This window comes from Vidua chalybeata, chromosome 7, assembly GCF_026979565.1.
Source record: "Vidua chalybeata isolate OUT-0048 chromosome 7, bVidCha1 merged haplotype, whole genome shotgun sequence".
NCBI lineage: Eukaryota > Metazoa > Chordata > Aves > Passeriformes > Viduidae > Vidua > Vidua chalybeata.
In genome coordinates this window covers 17,847,283-17,869,510 of record NC_071536.1, presented here as the reverse complement: position 1 = coordinate 17,869,510, position 22,228 = coordinate 17,847,283, and the positions used below count along the sequence as shown (strand labels likewise).

Here is a 22,228-nt window from a genome sequence, read left to right as displayed (position 1 = left end):
CTTCCAGTTACTCCTATCTTTTCTGCTGCACTTAACAGAAAAATGTTCTACCAGAATATGCCTTTTCCCCTATCACATTACTCTGTCCTCTCTTACACAGAGGTTTTGTTTAGATTGCTAAAACAGACATTTTTGCAGTCTCTCCTGTTCTAAGTCAGAGCTTCCACACATCAGTATAGGGAGGCTGACTCTACTGCAGGGGCTCTTTAACTCCCAGCTACTTCAGCAAGACTACCCAGAGCAACCTAATGCAGCCACATTGAAAAGGTGACATCTCTTAATGGTTCACCCTTTCAAACTCTTCACATGCACTTAAACGATAAGCCAGGTCACTTTCACCATGTATTATTATACTCTGTGAAGTGCTGAAAATCTTCTGAGTGAAGTGGAAGTGGACTGGTAATAAAAGATAGTCCCATTTGTCCTGTGCATAAGGAGGGTAAGAAAGTTGCTGGAATACTGAGCACAGTAACTGTTTCACGTGTCCACTAATGAATGTGCTTCCATCTGCCATCCTGAAAGAGCAGAGAAGCCTTTCCTTTGCAATAAAAACCTTGTGAAGTATTGCCTTGTGCATTTGTACTGACTCAGAACTCTGAAGAAGATGGCAATTATTACTGGTTTTAAAGAATAAGGTATTTTATTATGGAAGTTCAACTTCATAACAACATATGCAAAAAATGACTGACAATCACTAAAACTACAAAAAGGCTCCTGAAAACAAAAGGGTGACTATTTACACTAACTTACAACCACAATGAAATACCTGAAACAATTGAGGCAGTAAATAGTCCTTTCACGTCTTGAGAGATTATTGAACAATAACTTGACATTGTACTGACACATACCAACAGGGGTTCAAGATGTTTAGATAGCCCTGACCAAGCTGTACACTGCAGGAGGCAAAAAAATGTTGGCTATACACTTATGTGAACTATGTCTCTCTGTTGTTTTAACTCATGAAATTGATCTCTTACAGGGAACTTTAGGAAAAATGTTTCAGTATGAAAAAAACAAAACCCTCTACAAGACAATGCTTTGATATCTAAAGCAGTGATCTTATCCAGAACTATCTCAAATGCTTTCTCTGCTCTCCCTTACAATTGCATCTCAACAGAGATGCTTATAAATACTTCAAAATCCTAAAATCAGGTTTGTGAATTACTGCATGTATACAAGAGGTATTTGCCAATAAGCATATTTAGACAGTAAAAAAATACCTTAACATTTATACCTAATTTTACAAATATTCCAACACGATAGAATTGATGCTGTTGGCTTTATGTAGGAAATGCTAGTTACAGAGGTTGGAAAATGAACAGCAGTATGTAATGAGCCCTTGTTAAAAGATATTCATCAAAACCCAGAGGAATTCTTGTTTGCACCTGTCCCCTATACTATCTATTTTTTTTCCTCTCTCTGCTTCTGCTTCTACTGCGTCTGCTCCTTTCTCTGTGTTCCACTTTACTGCACTTGTCCCCATAGCCTTCTCCACATTTTCCCCTTTCTCTGTGTACATCTGTGCTGGGGCTTCTGGTTTCCTTTTTCCTGTGCCGCTCTTCACCAGGGCTTTGACTTGGACTTCTTCTTATGTGCCTTTGCCTGGAACTGCTGTGATTTGAGCATGGGCTTCTCCTGCTCCCTTCATTCATGTTTTGGCTTCTACTATCCTTCTCTTTTCTTTCAGTGTCTCTCGTGTTTGTGCTATGGTATCTGCTTGTGGACTTTCTTTCCCCCTCACAGGAGTTCCATTTGTCATTCTCTGCAGAACTATCTCGCTTTAAAAGCTTGTACTTCTCCCTGTCTTTGTCCTTGTTACCGTGACTACTGGAGAGATCTTCATAAAGTTTTTCCTTCCTCGTTTTTGCCTTTCCTTCTGAATCGCTGCTGCTGCTAGCCTCTGAAAACTCGTCTTTTTTTCTTTTCTTAGAATCCATCTTCTTTTGTGCTGCTTTATCTCTGCTGTCAGTCTCGCTGTCACTGCTGCTTACTGAAGTCTTACTGGAGGACGAGGAAGAGGATCTCATCTTATGTTTCTTGTGTTTACTTTTGCTTTTTTTCTTTTGCTGCTTTTTCTTCTTTCTATCTTTCTTTTTCTTTTTCTTCTCTAGACGATCCAACTTTCTTTTGTTTTCAAAATAAAAGAGGGGCACAATCAGACATGTTAAGATATACTAGATTACAAAGTCATTGTCTTTCAAAGTTCACTACTTCTGATGACCTACACAGTAAATACATTCATTTTCATAAAAACACATTGAATTCTTTTCCTTTTTCAGCAAAGTTTCATTTTAAAACTTCTAACCTGCATTACCTGTACTATGTAATCCACAGCCGCTCCCTCAAAACTGGAATAATATGATTTTTAATTTTTTAATTTTCAAAAAGATATGTAAGAGATGTCAATTTGAGCCTTGTAACTAGAAATAAATACATTCAGTAGTGCTTTTTTTCCCCCTTGTCAGGCTGCTCTGGAGACTTTAGAAAATCATTGCTGCTTTTATTTGTGCATTTTAAAAAGGTATTTTGAAAATGAAAAAAATACAATTAGTATTCACTTTCTATTAATGATGAAAACTGAGACTAAAACGTAAGTCTTTGAGTTCTTTAGGCAGATAATACAGATATTTCCTTTTTTCACAACTAGAAACTTATGTTTTCTGTCTGTAAATATATCATATTCCATCATGCCCATGCATTCACTACTATTTGACTACTTTCATGTAGTTTTTATTTTGCTTTCTGTATTTATGCTCAGAAAATTAGTGAGTGAATAGTGAAACTGCTTCCAGTGTATTAAAAAAAAATCCCTTCAGACTAATAAACCCTAAAGGACTCAAATATTTAATAAACTTGAACTTCTAAAATATAAAGGATTATAAAAATTTCAATGTGTTGGGCCAGCAGAAGTTCAAACAAAAATAACATTTTTAAATTACTCTAACTACATACACATTCCTTACTTAAAAGGAACATAAAACATGTCAACTATTTTCAGAGAATTATTACAAATATAATACCATATGTACCTACCCACTACCTGCTTAGCCATTCACCTTTTCCCCCTTCCCCTTCCACTCCCCACATGTGACATCTTTTATCCTAAAAGCTGATTTTATCTGCATGCCTTTATGGGATCTACCTGCCAGTAGTTAGTATTTTTGATTTTAAACATTTTGAGATTATTTCAGGATAACGTTGCAAATTAAGAGACAAAAAAACTGTAAGTCACTTGGCACACAACATCAGTTGGATAAAAGCAAAGCACGGGAACCTCATTAACTCAGACCCACAGGGAGCAGTAAGCTGCAAGCCCTGACACAAGCAGAGGGTGCAGCTGGGCCAACTTTGGCCTTGGGGTAACAAGGTCAGGTTCAGTTCAGCCACAAGGAGAAGATAAACTTTGTCGAGTTGTAAACCAGTGAACAAGAGCATAGAATTTATTATCACAAAAGAAGATACTGTAAACAACAGAGCGCAGTATTTTAAAATAGCAGCGCAGCATCTCTAGTGAGCCAATTAGTATTTCAAGTTAAACTGGAAATGATCCCCAGTCAAAGGCATCAAAATTAGATTAAAATAAAACAAGTAGATTAAAAATCATGCTACATAATGCCATTTGTGGTCAAGTGTATGTTAAACTAAGCCAATTTTCTTCTGTACTGATGGTGCTAAATGGCACCCAAGAGTTACAGTGGCAATCATGGATGTAGTCAGAACTACTGGTGATACATATCCCCTCCACTAGGTACCAGACCTACCTTAGAAGTTTCTGTTTTTGTTTGGTTGATAGTGACTTTAAAAATTCAACTTCTGGATCGTCATCTCCTTCACTTGTAACGAACTCCTAGAAAAATGCAGTAAGACATTAGATTCTTATGGATAAAAATAACATATTCCTTCAGGTTTCTGTTTTGGAAGTGATGCCTCTATATACCTTATTTTTGCACAGACACAAATATATTTGTATTACTAAGTCAGCCTAAGACACTGGTTAGAACAGAATACCCACTACCAAGCGAAAAACCCCAACATTCTCTCTCAGGGCTGAGTGGGTGTTATAATGTGGGGGCTATACAACAGGAGTTATTACTAACATATGAAAAGATCACTGCTAGGGAAAAAACATTTCTCAAATAGTTAATAAAAACGAGCTGATTTTGAAGCTCACGATTCCCCAGGATAAGTCACCCCATTGTTATCATGCTTGGATGAATAGGTAAGACGCTAGTCCTGCTCGAACTCAGAGTAATTTAAGCAAATTACTTTTCTGTCTTGGTTTAGTCATTAGGAAAATGGGTAACACATCTACTTCACTGTTGTGTTATTAGTCTTTAAATGTGCACAAAATCTTCTAGCATTGCAAAATACTGTAATCACATTATCTACATACAGTAACACAATCAGCAAAGCAAAACTACTTTGAAGACCCTGAATTCCTCAAATTATGTGCATCTGGTACACCACAGTTCTCCACAGTGATGTTTTTAATTTTAGCCATATTCAGAAGACAAAAGAAGAAATAAAGATTTAAAAGCTCTTACAAAGAAACCCCAGCACACCTAACATAAAGCAAACATACTAATATCAGTAAGATTCATTTAACAGTGCCCATATGCTACATTTTTGGGGGTACATAGATTTTGCAAAGGCAAAGGTTCATCTAGCTGTGGAGACACAATGAACTGCTGATTTACTGAAGATTTCAAGACCAGCTTGTAGTCATCCCCTCTTTACTAGTGGTTTGACCATCCTGCCATATGAACAAAGGTTACTTCAAGGAGTATATATTAATCTTTCATTTTACACTTTTATTTAAGCACCTCATTAATTAGCAATACACTTTGAGCAGTCTAAGTAAAGGCAACTGAACCATTTTCAATCCCAGAAAAAAATAACTGGCACACTAGTGAATCAATTAAAAAAACCCTTCAGATATAGCATTCCTGGCAGTAATTATTTGTGCATACTGCCTCAAACTTCATCCAAAGGGCAGCACTGTATTACAAGTATGCAGCAGAAGACCTAACCACCCCTTTACAAAAAATTCAATTTCTAGTCACCCAGAATAGGGATTTAATTTATTATATGTGGTTTTAAATGAAGTAATTTATGATTCACCATTCTATATGAAACGAAGCTGGAAAACTAAGTTTTTTGACATTTTTCTACTAGTATAGCTATTCAGCTTTCCTATGGATATGCATATTTGAAAACATTAAGTAACAATTCACAAGCAATCACATTTAGATTTACAGACATTTTCAGCTTACTGGTAAAAAGATATTACCTGTGATGGATCATTTGCGGTCAAGTTTCTCCCCAGTACATTTTGTTTCAGTGCAAACCCACTGTTTCTCATCTCCGCTATTAGCTCCGAGGGGTGCATTGATGGCCCTGTTCACAAAAATCACAGTTTGAATGCATCATTTATATCTCTCTACCTTTTTTGGACTCCACAGTAGGAATTCAGTTGAAGCTTTGTTAAGTAAAATCACAGCTAAATCAACTCAATAATCTTCTGCTGAGCAAATAATCAGATATGATTTTCTAAAACAGCAGTCTGAAGATTCAGAATGGAAAATAATTGCATTTTTCTTTAAGTACAAGGGGATTCTCTTATGTAACTTTGTCATGTCGAAAACAATATATTAGATAAGTCTAGTAATATATTTTTATTATAGTAAAAAAGCACAGGAGATCTAAATAAAGCATATTAAATAAGACTCAGGTACCTCCTCTCCTTTAAAACAATGAGAAAGAAAATGTGCCTCTCACATGTCACTAATAACTCATTTTTCATAATGACACAAATTCTTGAACTTCAATGTAAAAAGTAACATTAGAAGAATACACATGGAATATAAAAACACATGAAAAAATATATGTCCTTAATTATTCTAGGGATTGCCTAATATATGTAGTCTCTAGACTGTTATCTCCTCAGAGATTTCTGATTTTATTAGCTTAAAAACTATGCTATATTTTTCAATAGAGTAGGTGTTGGCATTGGCCACATGATTTCTTTCTTTCTAAAAATCTAACAAGGAGTAAAATATGGGATGTATTATGTATCATTCAGACTTGACTGCATAATTTACAAACCTTGTAACTCACTCTTATGCTTTAATTGAATCCCTGTGATCATCCTAATGTCATGTACTTGTCTGATTAGGTACTTTTTCTTCACCCTAAATATTCACTCTCTTGTGATGTCACTTTCAGTAAATTTCTTTCCCAGTTCCTTCACTAACCTTACTGTCAATGAACTGTGTAAGGTAAATCTAAATTAAAAGGAATGTAAATCAGGGCATGGAGCACACATTCACTATTACTTCAGTAAACTACTGTAAATGATGACATTAATTAGCCTTATTAAATGTACTGATCCTGCTCTGTGGCTTAAGACTTTCTTAGTTGTGAAGAGTGACAAAACTCATAGATTTTTAACACAGACAAGTATGAAAAAATAAAGTGAGATTTTTGCTATAGAAAATATATGAAAAGTAATATAGCACTTTCTCAAAAGAAGTAGCCTTTTTCTTAATTTTCCTGTATAATACATTGCATTGCAGAAATAAACAGGTCTACATGTAAAGCAGGAAGGAATAAAACAAAACTTTGGAAATGGTTTAAGGAGCCCCTGCATTAATGACTTCCTTTTCACAAGTTCCTTATTTTTCCAGGCAAAAGAATTTTCAAATGAGATACCTTTTAGTCTTCCCATGAGTTTACATTTTTCTTAAGTAGGGGGTTATTTCCCATCCCCCCCTGCACTCTACCCAAAGTGGTTTTTCTTATGTGTTATAGTGTAATTGTGAGCTCACAATTAATGAATGTGTATAGGCCCTAGTGTCCACATTTTGGCATATTTCAAATTTCACACCTCGGTGTGCTTGCCAAAATCTACTCTGTCTGGAACAGAAACTAACATTAGACAGACACCGACTGAGAGAATTTGGTACCAGAACAGGCCTTGATTTGAAAAGTCCATATAAAACAGCCATACAATTCAGTCAAAAACCCTGTATAAGGAAGCCAAATGGAGACAAAGCACAGAGTCATGAAAGATTTCTCCACACCAAAGAAATCAAAATGCTTGACCAACTCAAACCTAGAATACCTCTATTATTCAAAGGCAGTTCCTCCCTATTATTCAAAGGGCCACTGCCTGCAGAAGTAACTTAAGTAACTTCTTAGGTATTCCTCTTCAGTGTTTCAGCATTGTACACATCTTGGTGTATATCCAATACCTAATTGTTCTCATTAGTGTGATGAGATCAATAGAGAAATGCAACTTGTCCAAATCTACACAGCAGACTTGCTAAAGAAGCAAGACAGAAGCCCTAACTTTGTGGGTCCCTATGAGGACTGTGGTCAGAATTGGGACCAGAGAGACATGGAGGCATATTGGCCTTCAAAAGCACAATTCAAAATTATTTTCCAGAAGCAAACCATTTTTGTCATTCTTTGTGCATAACACTGGCAAGAGGCAAGCAAAATAATTTCTTCTTTTTTAAGAGAAAGCTTGTAATGAATGCCTAACACTACTGATTTTTGTGCATCTGTTTCCTCATATATTAATGACGTCAATGAGAAATTCATAGCTCCACCTACAGTATTTTAGTTGCAATGCAGTGTTACCATGAGAAGGAGTTACCAAACTACTGTTATTCCTGTTTTGTGGATGTATACAAGCTGCATCAAATGCACCCACAGAAACTTGAGACTAAAGCTGTTTATGAAATAAATTATTCCTGTTTTGGTCCCCCTACAATTGTGAGGGAAACAATAATTTAGGTTCAGCCTAGCTTGTGAGGAGATGCAAGAATCTCCAAGAAGCTTTATTAAGTATGCTATTTTTACTACAACTAAAGGTTTTAGTAAACACTAGGAAATGAGATTCAGAAAATAAACCAACCCCATAAATGGAAGTAGAGTCAAAACACAATCCTATTTGACAACTCTTCCGTGTGGAGACCCCAACCAGGCATGGCATGGGCAGCTGTCCAGAGTGGTTGATTATGGAAGACACTTCCTTGCAGTATGGCATCTTTGCAGTTTAGAAAACATTAACATTTTTGAGAGGATGAAACAGATGAACCTGCTCACACTTTTTTTTGAATAATGATGCCACTAGGCTTCTCAGAAGTTCTGCTGCCCAATGACAACAAGACATCTGTAGAGACACAGTAGGGAGAAAATCTCTGATGTGGGAAGTCTAAAGAGACTGTTTTCTACTTGGTTACAAGTCCAGGCTGATAAGTTCAATTAAGACATCATATTTGACAATGGTTGCACAGCTTAACTGCAAACCTCTATTACTACCTACTTTCTGCAACAGAACAAGAATCAAGAAAATGTTTATTCTCATAGTTAAATTCCTTTGCTTGGAATCAAAGGAATCAAATGCTTGGTGACTTTATTCTTCCATCCATACCTCAACAGACTGCTTTTGATTTATATTTTAATGATGTTGATAAGTAGATCTGGTTTTCTTTGAAATATCAGTGACAGGTTGAGGTCTCTCAGGATTCCTGGCACAGCTATTTTATGTGACAGCATTAAGGCATGTAACATGCGTCCTTTTGAGATGCTTTTTCACAGAGTTCTAAAAGATGCCTGTATCTGTGAGTAAATGATCACATTCTCATTTCCACATTATAAAATGTAATAGGAGATTTCTCCTGGCTAATGTAAATGGGAGAGACCAAGCCTGTAACAGAAACCCTAAAAACTGAACCTCATTTAACAGAGACTTGAAAAAATCAACTTCTCAGAAGTGTCCTTGGCTTCCCTATTAAGCAGTTAAAGCTTCAACCTTGATACCAGCAGGTTGCCTGGTAACCCAAAGTGGTAAATCTTTTCAGCCTGCCTTTGGCTTATGACCACAGTTGTGTCTTCACCCTCCAGGACTGTCAGAGAAAGCAGTACCAGGTATACCTGGCAGCCCTATGCTCCATCGTTTAACAGTAAAACAATTGTAAGACTGAGCTGAGAGGCTCTCAGTTGGCTAAAATCTTTGGCTATGATGATAGCTTATTATTCTTGAACAGCATCCATCAACTTGCAAAGACTCACTCCTACATCAGGCACAAAAATCCTTTACGTGCTATGAAAATCAAGCTCCTCATACAGGCACTCCTTACAGACTTGTGAGACAGCCTGTGAAGAAGCTACCTCTGTGACCTCATACAGGTGAAAACATCTAGATATACTATGAGCTGGCAGAACTTTAGATACAGGAATCCTATAAAAATAGCTGATTGCTAAACTTCTGACAAATTAGTCTCTCAGCATTCTTTCATCAGCAAACTAAAAATAAATTCAAAGTTACAATGTTTCATCATCTGTTTCTTATTCTTCCTGAAACAAGTCAAATACAGTACCTTGCTATTTTTGAATAAGACTCTTAAGGTTATTTTCTGAAATTTTCATTTTCATAGGAAAAAAATAAAATAAAAGAAAAAAAAAGATCTTTAAAACTTTCCCAGATGCCACTTGGCTAAAACTAAACCATTTATCTGCTTTAGAACTAATTCATAGTCTTGGAAAAACTTTTTGTCATACAGTGTAATTAACTGCTTGTGAATATGACATTTATTTTTATGCATTAAGACAACTGACAATTTCTTGTATTTTTTGTAGTTTCAAGTACTTAATATTATACTAAGGGCTTGCACAAAAACGTCTCCATCCTTAAACAGTTATAGATTTTTAAAGGGTTTTTTTTTTTTTGGCTATAGTAATTCTCAAGAAACAGTGTTGTTATGCAATGAGGTTACAGTTTCTTCTTGCTTCTTACTTTCCACAGAAATTTTTGCTGCACTAATTCTCTCTGTTATCTTCTGTTCAAGATTCTATTTAAGGATATAATTCAGACAGCTCAGTTGACTCAAAATCTGGGGTACAGAATCTAGAAACTCAAAACATGCAAGGAAGTGTTAAGATCTGAGTCTTCACAAAGCACTACCTGAGTACAACCAGCTTGACAGCTTTTGGTGCATCTTTATAATACTTGTAAAATTAAATAAACAGAAGACATGTAAATAGTTTTTTTCTTAGGCATATATGAGCCTCAATTACACTGGATTGCAGAAGAATATCATATTAGGATTTCTATTTGATATTGTAAATTTGCTTTTTTAGAACAAGGAGCACTCCAATTTCTCATCACACAACTGACATGAATTAACAGAATTAGTTCTGCTTCTATTAAGCCATCAGGAGGGGAATACAGTTCTGGATTTCAATTACTTAAGTGCCTGCCTTTCAGCAAGCTCTCCCACCCCGCATTACTGCCCCACACCTGTCCCAGAAACCACAGAAACCTATAGCTGCAATAAATTTTCTGTTCTGTCTGTACTTCTCTTGATGCTACAAATGCAGCAGAGTGCATGTAACATTCTTGTTTTCAGAATGTTTTCTGTAGGAGGCATGGGCACCCTTAGGAGAGCAATGCCAGCTGTAACACACCATCTAGCAGGCCTCCATTACAACCTGCAAAGCACATTTTTCTAATTATTCAATATGAGGGAACAGTATGCTAAAACACTTTGTCATAACAACTGTGATTAAATACCACTTCTTCTGCAATAACTGCAGTGGCAGTGAGGACAGACCATCAAGTTATGTTTGCCAGTGTCACCAAAAATAGCAGTTTTACTTCTACCTACCCATGATGCACAGTCTTGACAGTATTTGCCCAATTTACTGATAAAAGCTTTCACTACTGTCACCAGTGCAGACAAGCAAACTGAATTATTCTTTACAATCAATCAAGTTTTAAATGGATTTTTATTGTGGAATATAAATGGAAAGCAAAGACATAAGAAGCAATAATACTGTAAACATTACTGCCATCTTTGGCAGGGGAAATGACAGTAAGCAATTGTACTTACATTGTGGCTGCAGCTACAGAACTATATAATATTTAAGGTTGTGTGTATGTTTTGTTTTGTATTCTATGTATTGTTACACAATTAAATAGAGTACACTATTAAACAGAGTACACTATATAAAAGTTATTGGAAAATTGTAGAAAATACTGGGAAAAGTAGATTCTTCATGGTGTCATTTTAATTACAACTACTTACCTTTATTTCAACTACTGCTCATTTTGCATATCATCAAAACAGAGTATTTAGAACATGGCTTTTAGAGAAAGCTTTTCTCCCTTTCTGAAAATGTGTTCTGGCATGGGATATCTTTAGTTTACAAATGTGATCATTTTAATCTAAAAACATCACCATTACCACATCATCACACTTCTCCTGACTTGGTAAGAGAGGTAATTTACATGAAAATGTAAACATAGCAAATTTGTATCTGCTATCGATTTGCCAGTATATGTCACAGTCAGTAAACTCCATGCTACTATGCTTAAAACTTAATTTATGAATCAAGGACAAGATACTCTCAAGGCTTCTCTTTTATTGCTACACATTTTTTGTGAGCAAAGTAGGCCTAAAGCATGTTGTCACCATCCTTTCTCATAGGCAGCTTGGACCACGTGAGGATGTAACTCCTCCAAACTGAAATTTATTTGGTTTTCTACACAACAGTGGTACTAAAGCCATGCTTTGCTGTGGAAAAGTAGATAAATAAATACCTGCAGAGTACAAAAACACCTCTTTTGGATTAACTAGGCTTTAGAAAACATTTTGATGGTGGGTTTCAATCTAGCACACAACCACATGAAGGATAAATATACTCTGAATGCAGAATGCTACCTTTTTTGGGTGGTAGTAAAGATGTAACATATGATACAATGCTTTTTAGGTTTTGCTTTAAAAGAGAAATTAACTTTAAAATTAGAATAGACAGTTATGTCAATACATCCATATACTTTCTTGTTCTGTCCACCAAGTTTTCTATGGCTTTTGTTAATACGGAAATTGAGCAAAAATGGAAAAAATTACAGACCAAGCTTAATCACACTCCATAGTCTGCAAACTTTTACTGAGGTTGTGATAGAGATGAGAGTAGGCACTTATTTTATCTACAGGACAAAGAACTATTATCAAAATTATGTGATCATGACACACAGTAAATTCATGCTGCCTCCACTAATTCAGAATCAATCATCTTTTACTGATAATTTTTTCATCTATTTCAGAGATGAGTGCATTCAGATCATATTTACACTTCAAAGCAACTGCTGCAGTTGGCATTGAGAGAAATCAATGACTAAAACCTCTGGCTTTTAATTAGCTCCCCTTCAGAGGGCCTGCAGTTTAACTGTATTTAACACTTTAGCACAGAATTTCTGTGTAATTTGTCATGCTTTTGTGATATGGTATTTCAGAGAAACCTGAGTTTCCTTTTTACTTTTTTGGAGTAGTAAAAACCATTTAACATTATCAAACTGCTATTGGAATCCATATTTATCACTTAAATGCTAAGCACAAGATTTCTAATAGAATCTGTATTTTATGCATTCACAACAAATACCAAGGTTTCTGAAACATAAATGGAGGATTATTCTAAAATGTGACAGTTCTTAAACTATGTAAAGATTTAGTTAAGGTTCCTACTGTTCACAATCAAAGGTCTCAGCTGCAGACCATAAAGGAAGGTTTCACACACTGTACATTTCTACAGATGACCATTTATACAAATAGTCACAAGTTAACATATTCAGATACCTTTTCTTGGTTATTACAAATTCAAAAGAACATTTAAAAAAAAATCCTGCATTCCTAATACAATGCAGACTTTTCTCTGTTGGGAAAAAAGGTACTGTAATTGTCATTGGGAAACTGCAGTGAGATGCAGACATAATGTAACATAAACATAGATTTCATTTTTTGCTGTCTCCATGTGACTGGTAATTTCAATGATTACTCCAGAAAGGTATTTCACCTGAAAGCTTAATATCAGTGGAACACCCTAAGTCATAGGTAGATGGAAACAACACCCACAGTTAGCTTAGGGGCACTCAGGAGATGAAAAGAGAGGGTGCAAACCCCAGAACTGGGTAATGAGCCTTTAGAAGGCTGCACCTGCACAGCTATACCCAGAGTGGCTTTATCTTGCTAGACCATAAGACACTAGATACACATACACATTGCTCCATTAGACTTTCACCTTTAACTGCCTGAATTTTCCACAATGTGCTAGGCACTTTACAGTACTTTTTCCTTAGTAATTCCATGGCGTGGATCACATATAGAGCCAGTCAGCTGTAAGAAATGCAAAGTAGTCCAGAACAGAGGAGGATGCCAGGATGCCCAGCACTCTCCAGGCTTAGCTTTCATAGACCAAGAGTGCAAGAACACCTTTTAACCTTACCGTCCCACTTCTAACTATGCTGTTCATACAATTTGAGACACTAGCCTCACTTCCTAAGATAGTATACCCTTCTTCATAAGAAAGGAACAGATCCATAGTGGGTTCTTTGTTCTAAAAACCATATAATAAAAGTTGTAAGCATTCAAGCTTTCATAGCTTTTTAGTAATCCCTCACCCCATCTGCCCAAACCATCATTGAACAGGACAGATTGCAAGAAAGAAGGGAAAGGAAAAAAAAAATATTCAGTTTGTCCTAACTTCACCCGACTAAGAAACTCACAGGCAATTCTGAAGTGAAATAACAGTATTATTTCAAAACACTTTGTACAGGACACCTAATGATCTCTGTTCCAATCAAGTTAATGGCTTTTCAGGATTCACAAAAAAACCTCACAAACCCCAACAGATGCTCCTGGTTAATGATAAGAAAGGATTGTAAAAACAGGCAAACTTTGAGATGCCAGTGAGATGTTTTTTTTGCTGGTATGCATTCCATATTTTCTACATGCATATATACACAGTGGCATGTAAAGTCAGAAGCACAACCGATACTTTCATCTTGCGTGAACTTTGAAAGTTAGGATTTTATCAGTAAAACACTCTGTAAATCAGTTTAGCCCAAAAAAGCATTTTGATTGCCTAATTTACCTTTGTAAAGGAGAAGCAAATCTTCTAAGTTGGTCTCCGTAAGCCTCACAGCTGGAACATTCTAACACTACTTTGCAGTTCTCAGTGATCAAAGAAAGTTACTTTATATCTAAAACTAAGAATTTCATAATAGAAATAATGTAACATCAGGGGGTGCAGTTATCATGCAATAATTACACTCCTGGGAGATTACAGACAAGGCTGTACCCCAGGAGTGTGATTATCCCATGATAACCACATCCACTGAAATTGCCTTATTGAAAAAATAATCTCTAGTCACTGGTGAGATATTATTCAATAGGTGCTTTTTAATGGTAAGATTAGTATTTTTTTGTATGAATTACCAGCTAGATTAGTAAAATAGTCCCAGAAGCAAAATAACCAATGCCCAAGTTAAGGTACTGATTGTATCTTTGTTTGTTGAAGCACTGCAATGTATGTCAGATCTTGAAAGACAGCAGAACACAGTTCTGTGCCACAGACATCCTCTGCCCTGAAGCAGTTTCACTGGAGGAAACTGAAGGCTGTGACTGGTCCTTGCACACAAAATATTCAACACCAAATCTGACACAGCAATTGCCAACCAGTTTTATGTGTCAAGAGGAACATTACAATGTAGTCTTCATATCAGATTAAAAGACAGCTATTCTTCTGCTGAAATGACAGAATCACAGTTTATAAGATTTATGGGAAAGAAAAAGCCTATATAGGACAAGATGTGACAGGGAAAAAAATCTCAGTTAATAATTCTTCTTTTTCCTTATGAAGAAACAGAGCAGGGACTTTAGATAAGTCAACTAAATCAGACACGAGTTTCATTTTCATTTATTTGCAGTCAAATGTTTCCTCTGATGCTGAAAATATAATGACTCCAAACAAGACATTTTGTTTCACTCTTTCTGAAGCAGGAATAAATTAGAACAAAACAAAAACTGAACTTGTATAAAGGCCTGCTACAAATCTTTGACAGAGAAGCCAGACCATTTTTAAAAACCTATTTCTGCAGAAATTAGCGATGCCAGTGTCCTTAGCACACCATATTCAGAACCATGAAGCCCAATGTTCCTATGCCCTGACTGGGCAGAGATTCATCACCAGCCAGGATGCTCAGCAGCACATGGACCTGAGCCTTCCAGCACTGTGCTGATGCATGGTGTGCTCTAGCAAGGGAGAGTATTTGCAAAGTTTGAAGAATTCTAACCTAAATTTAGCTAGGCTAACTACCACGCACTGCCAAAAAAAATTATTCCATTTCAATTTGCATGCAAAGGATGTAAGATTGACTTCTATTAGGATGAAAAGATTATAAATCAGAAGAAATAAAGCACTACCAAGTAACTTCAAAGCAATAGAGCTCTTTCCAAAGAATATTAAAAAAATCAAAATATTTGCTCTTTTAAAAATGTTTAGTTATTTGGAACTTAAATTTGATCCTTCTAATGCAATTAATTTCATAAACTAACTGGAATCCTTGTACATTGACTACTGTACTAAAATTTTACTCTGGTTTCACCTTTCTTCCTCATTATATCTGTATTTCTTAGCTGTACCCTTTCATTTATGAGACAATATTTATATTTAAATTTCCTGAAACACCAGCTAGAAAGAAGTTTTCAACTGATTTCTAAGTATGGCAATACTTCCTAATCTTTGAAAGTACTATATGCTGTAATAATTTAGCCAAATGTTTTTCAACTTTCTGCGAGCTCATTGCAAATCTATTTTTACACACTCAGTAATTAAAAATCCGAGACAAATAAATTTAGTACATATTCCAGACCTGTTGCATACTACCAGTAATCACTGCCTATCCTTGAAATCCCTATTCACTGCTCTGTTCAGAGACATGTGTTTTAACCTCTACATTTTAGAAATGAACAAAAAGCTTCAGAAAAACTGAACAAACTCTACCTGACCTTAGAAGCCAAATAGTTTTGTACTTTTTTTTTTCCTGTTGCTGACAACCACAATAAACAAATACTGTGGACTATTTCCATGTTTTTTACCAGCTTTCTAAGCATGAGGAGAACCTTGTGACATGTGGAGGAGGGGGTGCTTGGGAAGCAATTCATGTGCAATTCAACTTGTTTCAAGTGCAAGGGATTTTTTAAAATCATCATCTAATCATCAGTTCACAAAACACAGAATGGTTTCATAAAAGGATGATCTCATAAAAAGTCTCTGTCCCTTCCAAAGTAGTATTTTCTGGAGTTCTAGCCAGTCTAAAGAACAGTGTGGCAATGGACATTTTTGCAGTACTACAAAGCAATAAAAAATAATCAGGAATTTAGTCTAGAAAGCAGCTTAGGAGTGTATGCAATTACTGATAAAGAGAAGCAGGAAGAAACAGAGCTTGAGGAGGTGTACAGTACAGAGCAGCAGAAGAAAGTTCTTGAAGTGGAAACAGATGCAGCAGAGCTAACTGTGGGTCTGCAGCACTGTAACAACTGGGTGAACTCTCAGCAACGCAAAGTAATCGCTCCCATGCCAGCCAACACAGGACTGCTGTCAGGGTTTCAACAACACCCCCCCCCCATACTTATTTTAAAAATATGTGGCATACACTTTAACATACCATATGGATGAACTATGAGTCTTAAGAGAAGCAGTGAATTCAAGAATTTGTGTTGTCACTTAACTGTACTGCTTCATTTACACACATTTCCAGAAGTCATCAAAGGAGTGTAACTTAACTTGTTATTAAGTCAGATGAAGTTTTAGAAAAGTTGATGAAAGGTTTGTATTCCTGAGGCTAGAAAAAGCAGACAACCTTTTATTTGATGTTGTAATTAATATTACCACTTTCTCTAAGCCTAGTATTTGCTATTAAATCAAGAACTTTAAGCTTTACCTACAGTGTTCTTACATAGCTTCCCTTCAAGAAAGAGAAAGCAGCAGTATCATTACAGCTGACTATTCAAATTCAAGAACAGCGTCTTACAAATTATATATACAAATCCTGATCTGTCGCCCACCCCTACTCCCTAAAAATCCTTCCTCAGCCTACAAGAGTCTAAGCTCAGCATAGCACACTGTCTTCTAAGTTCCAGAGTTGAAAATGAGAGAGCACTGGCACAGTCTGAGAACATCTAAGTACTTCTACACCATTTTCCTGCATGCAAAATTCATCATATATGCTAAATGCTCTTTTTATGCTTAGAAAGACAGTTTGAAAAGCCATCTGGGGGACATCTCTTCAGGTGGGAAACACCCACAGCAGTCAAACGTTGCCTACACCTATAGAGAGTTCAGTAAGGTTTGAAACAAGCAGTTATTCTTCTACTGACACCGCAGAGTGTCTGTATTACACTGTAACAAAAAACAAGGAATGCACATTGAGGTTTGTGCAAGCACATACAAATATTTTGCTTTTTCAACTAAACACCCCTAAAATTGACCCACATCATTTGAACTGAGGTGTGGACAGTGAGTTCTGTAGCACAAAAGCATCTCTGACATGCAAGAGCTGCACATATAATTCTACCACCAACAAACGCTCTAAGCACAATTTTTTTCTAAGATAAGACTTACGCAAGAAAGTGATTTAACCTTATAACCAACTGGACAGAAAGGCTGGGCAAGTCAACTACAGGATGAGTAATACATGGCATAATCATCAGATAATGCCTAAAAAGACAAGAGTGTAAGAGGCACCACTTCCTTTAACTTGACTCTTCCAGGCCTCATTCCAAAGAAACTATGTATCTATGTGACCTAAATCTGAAAAACAAGATTGTTGGCAGCCTAAATATGTAACAAAACTGGGAACTGCTACATAAAATAGATAACCTGAAGGAAGACAGAAGAAAAGCAGAAACCATGGAGTGTGTGCAACTTGATGTAACGGTATCCCCGCAAAATCCAAGACAAAACACATGACTTTAAAGCACAGTACAGCAAGGCTGAAGATTCATCCATGCTACCTGATGTTTCTTTAACGTGCCCCAATTTTAAGAAACTTAAAAGCAACTTGGGTTAACTTACAGGGAAAAAAAGTACTGTAGGCAAAAAAAATATTCAATTTGAATGTTCCCACCCACTTCTTCAAACATAATCTAGCACTAACTGTGATGTGTAACAGGAGAGCTAATAGAAGGAAAAAATATTGTAGCTTGAGAAGCAAAAAGAAGTCAGATGAAGGGAAACCGGAAATTTGGAAATCTAGGTTTCAATTGCTTGTCCAGTTACATAAATACATATTTTTAAAAAGCCCACAGACCTCTCCTTTCTACCAAGTGATTAACAAAGATATAATGATATATTCCATCTTATCCAAGCAGTTGGCTTTAATCTGAACTATGACAGTCTTTGACAATCCATTCATTTTTTTGGTGACAAAAATTTTGTCATTCTGATCTAAAGTCTCATTGCAGCTTCTCAGTTTTAGGCACAGATAGGATCAAAGCAATACAGAATCTTTTTAAATTGAGTTACTAATTAGAAAATTAGGTCCCTGCAATATGAAATAATTAACTAAAACTTGTGGATCCTACCTTTGGAATTCACTGTTTTCCAGATTTCATCAACTCTCTGAAATATGACAAACTTAAACCCTTTAAAATGAAACATGATAAGCTCCCCCTATAGGTCTAACCAGAACTTTAAAACCATTCACTGCCTACCTGAACCATCACTGGAGACTGAACTTGCATTGATTCCAGAAAGGCCAAATAAGGGGCACTCTCGATCAGTGTTTATATGACCCCACTTGTGGCATTTAATGCATCTCACATTCCGCACCTAAAGGCAACAAAGGCAATTGACACAATTTAGTCACCAAGAGGAATAAGAGAAGCCTTTAAACCCACTGAAAAAAAGATGATAAAATTAAGAGAGTCCATGTGAAAGTTCTGCAGTCAGACAACATTTGAAATACACCCCAGACATCCACAGAGTGAAATTTAGTAACTTGCCTGGATACCAAACGGCTGATCTCTGATATTCATATCATCCTTAGCATATCTGTACACAAACACAAGAGAAAACAAATACTCAATTCACTACCATTTTATGAAGGACACCATATACAAAACTACCTTTTGTTGATAAGTGTGCACCCATTTCAGAGGTATAATTTCTGTAAATGTTGTTAATGCGTTTTCAAATATGGATGTAAAAATCAAATGAAAATAAAGCTGATCGAGGAAATAGCTCCAGGTTAACAGGATTTGCTAAATAAGTGTCAGGACGTGACAAGATCACACAAGTGACCTGCTCAAAAATAAAACAGGGGAAAAAAGGGCAAAAAAGGGCCAAAAATAAAAGTATAAGAAAAAAATCCAGATATCTTACTTTTCTCGAGGAGCAACTTTTTGCCATTCAAATTTGTATTCAGTCTCTCCTTCTTGCTATAAAACAGAAAACATGGTAAATGTTAAGATTTTCAGAACACATTTTAGGCAAGCAAGAAGAAAACATAAAGAAATAATAGAATTAAATACCTCTTTTGTTTCCTCTTTGAATTTTCAGAAAGCATGCAAAGAAAATAAATGATGCATTAATTATATATGTAAAATCCAGATGGTGTTCCCCCCCTAAGCTAGAGAAAAAACATTTTATGGTTTATACTAATCAATAATGCAAATACTCAGGAAGTAGCTTTATATAAAGAGTGCACTTACAAATAACCAGCCTCTAGTATATAGCTTTAAATCTTGTAAATCCAGAATCGCCTTGTAAAACTATGCTGATTTGTTACACAAATAAAAATTTCACTTTTTGCAAGAGTAGCAACAATACTTATTTTAAAGATATTTTTTAAAAAGTTTAGCAATCATTGCTACTTTGAAATTGCATTTCCCCTAAGTTTAAGAGATTACTATTAGATTACTATTAGAGCTTCTAAAGTTAAATAATTGCAAAACTTGGTCTACAAGAATGAGTCCATCCAAGCATTTGAAAGTGATTTCATGCAAATAAGAAAGATGCATTTTAAAGGGAATATGTTTTCTCTTAGAGGAATTGTATTTTCTTAGTTCTTTATTTCCATTCAGATCTTGCTAAAATTAAGTGATTGATATGAGTGTCACCAGGTATTTAGACACTTCATTTATGACACTACTAAACAGTCATAGATTCACCAGACAAAGATCAGGCAGCACTTTAGATGACTGAATTTCAGCATTTATTATTTTTATAACTTCTGATAATTAATTTCTTGCTCTGGTATTTCCTATGTTTGACAAGCATCAAGCTGAATTATGGGTGTAACTTTTAAACAAAAGCAATCTGCTATTTCTGTAAAGGAGAGCTGGCCAAAATACAGGTTTGTGTTGTCTGAGTCGTTGCCTTGGTAAGGTCTAGTCTTCTTCATCCAATGGCTTTATAATTGGCTAAAGAAGCATCCTTGGACAAGGACAGAATTTATGCTGTTTCCTGGAAAGGTATTTATCTGGTCTTCCCTTCACATTGAACTGTTGCTTAAAAAAACCCCAACCATTCTTTTTGAAAGAAATTAAAGCTTTGTGAGACCAAAATTATTACATACCATATATATATGTATATGTCCACATATTCTCACAGAAAGAATTAAAAAATCACACCTCCTATCATTATCTCACCATGAACATGTTATTTTAAAACAAAATACATTGTGCTTATTTCTTCAGAAGGTTTTTAGCTTTGCAGTAGTATCTGCCCACAATCAGGAAATTGCAATACCTTTCTTTGCTCCAGGTGGGGCCTCATACATGAAATTAAGACCATTCTTCACACGCTCATCACCCATAAGCAACCTAAATAAAAAGGGCAGTTTGGGGTGTTACACACAAAACAGCCACACTGGTAACACTCAAAAAAAACCAAAAAAAAAACCCCAAAAAAACAAAAAAAAAAAAAAAAAAAAAAAAAAAAAACAAAAAAAAAAACCCCAAACCACCCAGTATGAAGCTTTTGAGCTTTTGTGATAACTAGTATTTTTTCATTTGTTAATGTGAGTAACAAAATCAAAAAACCTGAGAAACCAGTCAATCCTTTTGCATGATTCACTGTACACAAAAATCACACCTTTCAATCTCAGCTGAAAAGCAGTATGTCCAGAGTTATGAAAAAAAGATTTCTGTGTGATAAAAATGTATTATTATACAAGATTACTGACTGTTCTGTGAAACATAGCATATTTTGAAATTAATCAGAAGACAGACACAAACCACTAAAGAAGTTCTTGTGGCTTCTGCTTAACCAGACATCACTTAATGAATCACTGCCCTCTCCTACTACGACAGTCAACGGAGACAGTATTTCAAATTGCTCATAGCAATATGACCTTCACTACCATGAAAACAAGACAGAAGAAGCGAGCAATCTTAAGCCAATTCTCACCTATTGTCATAGGATTCCTGTTCTTTCAGATACTGCTGCATTAATTCTTCTTGTTTCTTCTTATCATACGAGATTTTCTGTTCTGCCATCCATACCTAGTTAAAATAATTAAGCTTGTACTTAAATACAAAAACTATTACAAGATACATTAGTGTATGAATAACTGGTTTACTCAATTGAAAATGCTTAACGAGGGATGATCACCATTCTAATTCCATAAAATACATTATTTTCATTCAGTATTTTAACAAATGAGCTTCCCACAGCAGTAATTTTGAGAAACTTCAAGTTCCAACAACATTTACACATTGAAAAGACAGGAGAAAATTTGGTAGCTCAAAAGGAAAAGCAGGCTCAGAAAACACCCTGTGGGTGCCACTGTCTCCCCTGCAGAGACCCTTGCTCGGCGAAGTCTCGACAGACCGCAAGCCCCAGGTCCCCTCGGGAGTTCCGGCATGGGGCACAGTTCTGGAGAGGGCACCTGCAACCAGCTCGAGGCAGGTATGAAACACTGGGAAAGCAAGGGCACATCGTGACAGGTGGGCTACAGTGCCTATTTGTTCTGAGAATCAGGTGCTGAAAAGCCCGAGCCAGGAAAATGCGATACCCATACACACCTGGGAACAAGAAAACCCGAAGCTTCAAGTATTTCTGAACTATTTCCCTGCCTCCTCCTTCCTCTTTGCCCCAGCCCCGGTGCCACCCCAGGAAGGTGAGGAGCGCTACTCGGGCCGCTGCGGTGCCGGCAACCCCTCCCCGCCGGGGCACCCCAGGCCGCCCTCACCTTTTTGATGTTGGACTTGGAGGCGGGGTGAAAATCCTTCTTGCACATGAAGTTGGCGAACGACTTCCCCATGGCGGCGGCGGAGCGGGAGCCGCCGGCCCCCGCACGGACAGGCACAGGGACAGCGACAGCGGCGCTCCGGGGCGGCCTCGGCCGGGCCTTCCGGGTCGGCGGGCGGGCCTT

At 36.4% G+C, this 22,228-nt stretch overlaps 1 protein-coding gene across 2 annotated transcripts; it reads right to left on the bottom strand.

Moving 5' to 3' along the window:
- Window positions 1-618: 618 nt before the first annotated feature.
- On the bottom strand, window positions 619-22,216 carry CIR1 (corepressor interacting with RBPJ, CIR1). Of its 2 annotated transcripts, XM_053947452.1 has the most exons (10): window positions 22,046-22,216; window positions 21,262-21,356; window positions 20,602-20,675; window positions 19,383-19,396; window positions 19,234-19,289; window positions 18,855-18,903; window positions 18,564-18,681; window positions 5,291-5,397; window positions 3,762-3,847; window positions 619-2,124 (listed from the first exon to the last, which is right to left on the bottom strand). In XM_053947452.1, exons 1-10 carry the CDS (start codon window positions 22,115-22,117, stop codon window positions 1,398-1,400), a joined length of 1,398 nt encoding a protein of 465 aa, XP_053803427.1. In that variant the 5' UTR covers window positions 22,118-22,216; the 3' UTR covers window positions 619-1,397. The 2 variants fall into 2 exon arrangements, with proteins under 2 accessions (XP_053803427.1, XP_053803426.1); XM_053947451.1 differs by lacking the exons at window positions 19,383-19,396; window positions 22,046-22,216 and having other exon boundaries at window positions 21,262-21,349.
- Window positions 22,217-22,228: the final 12 nt, after the last annotated feature.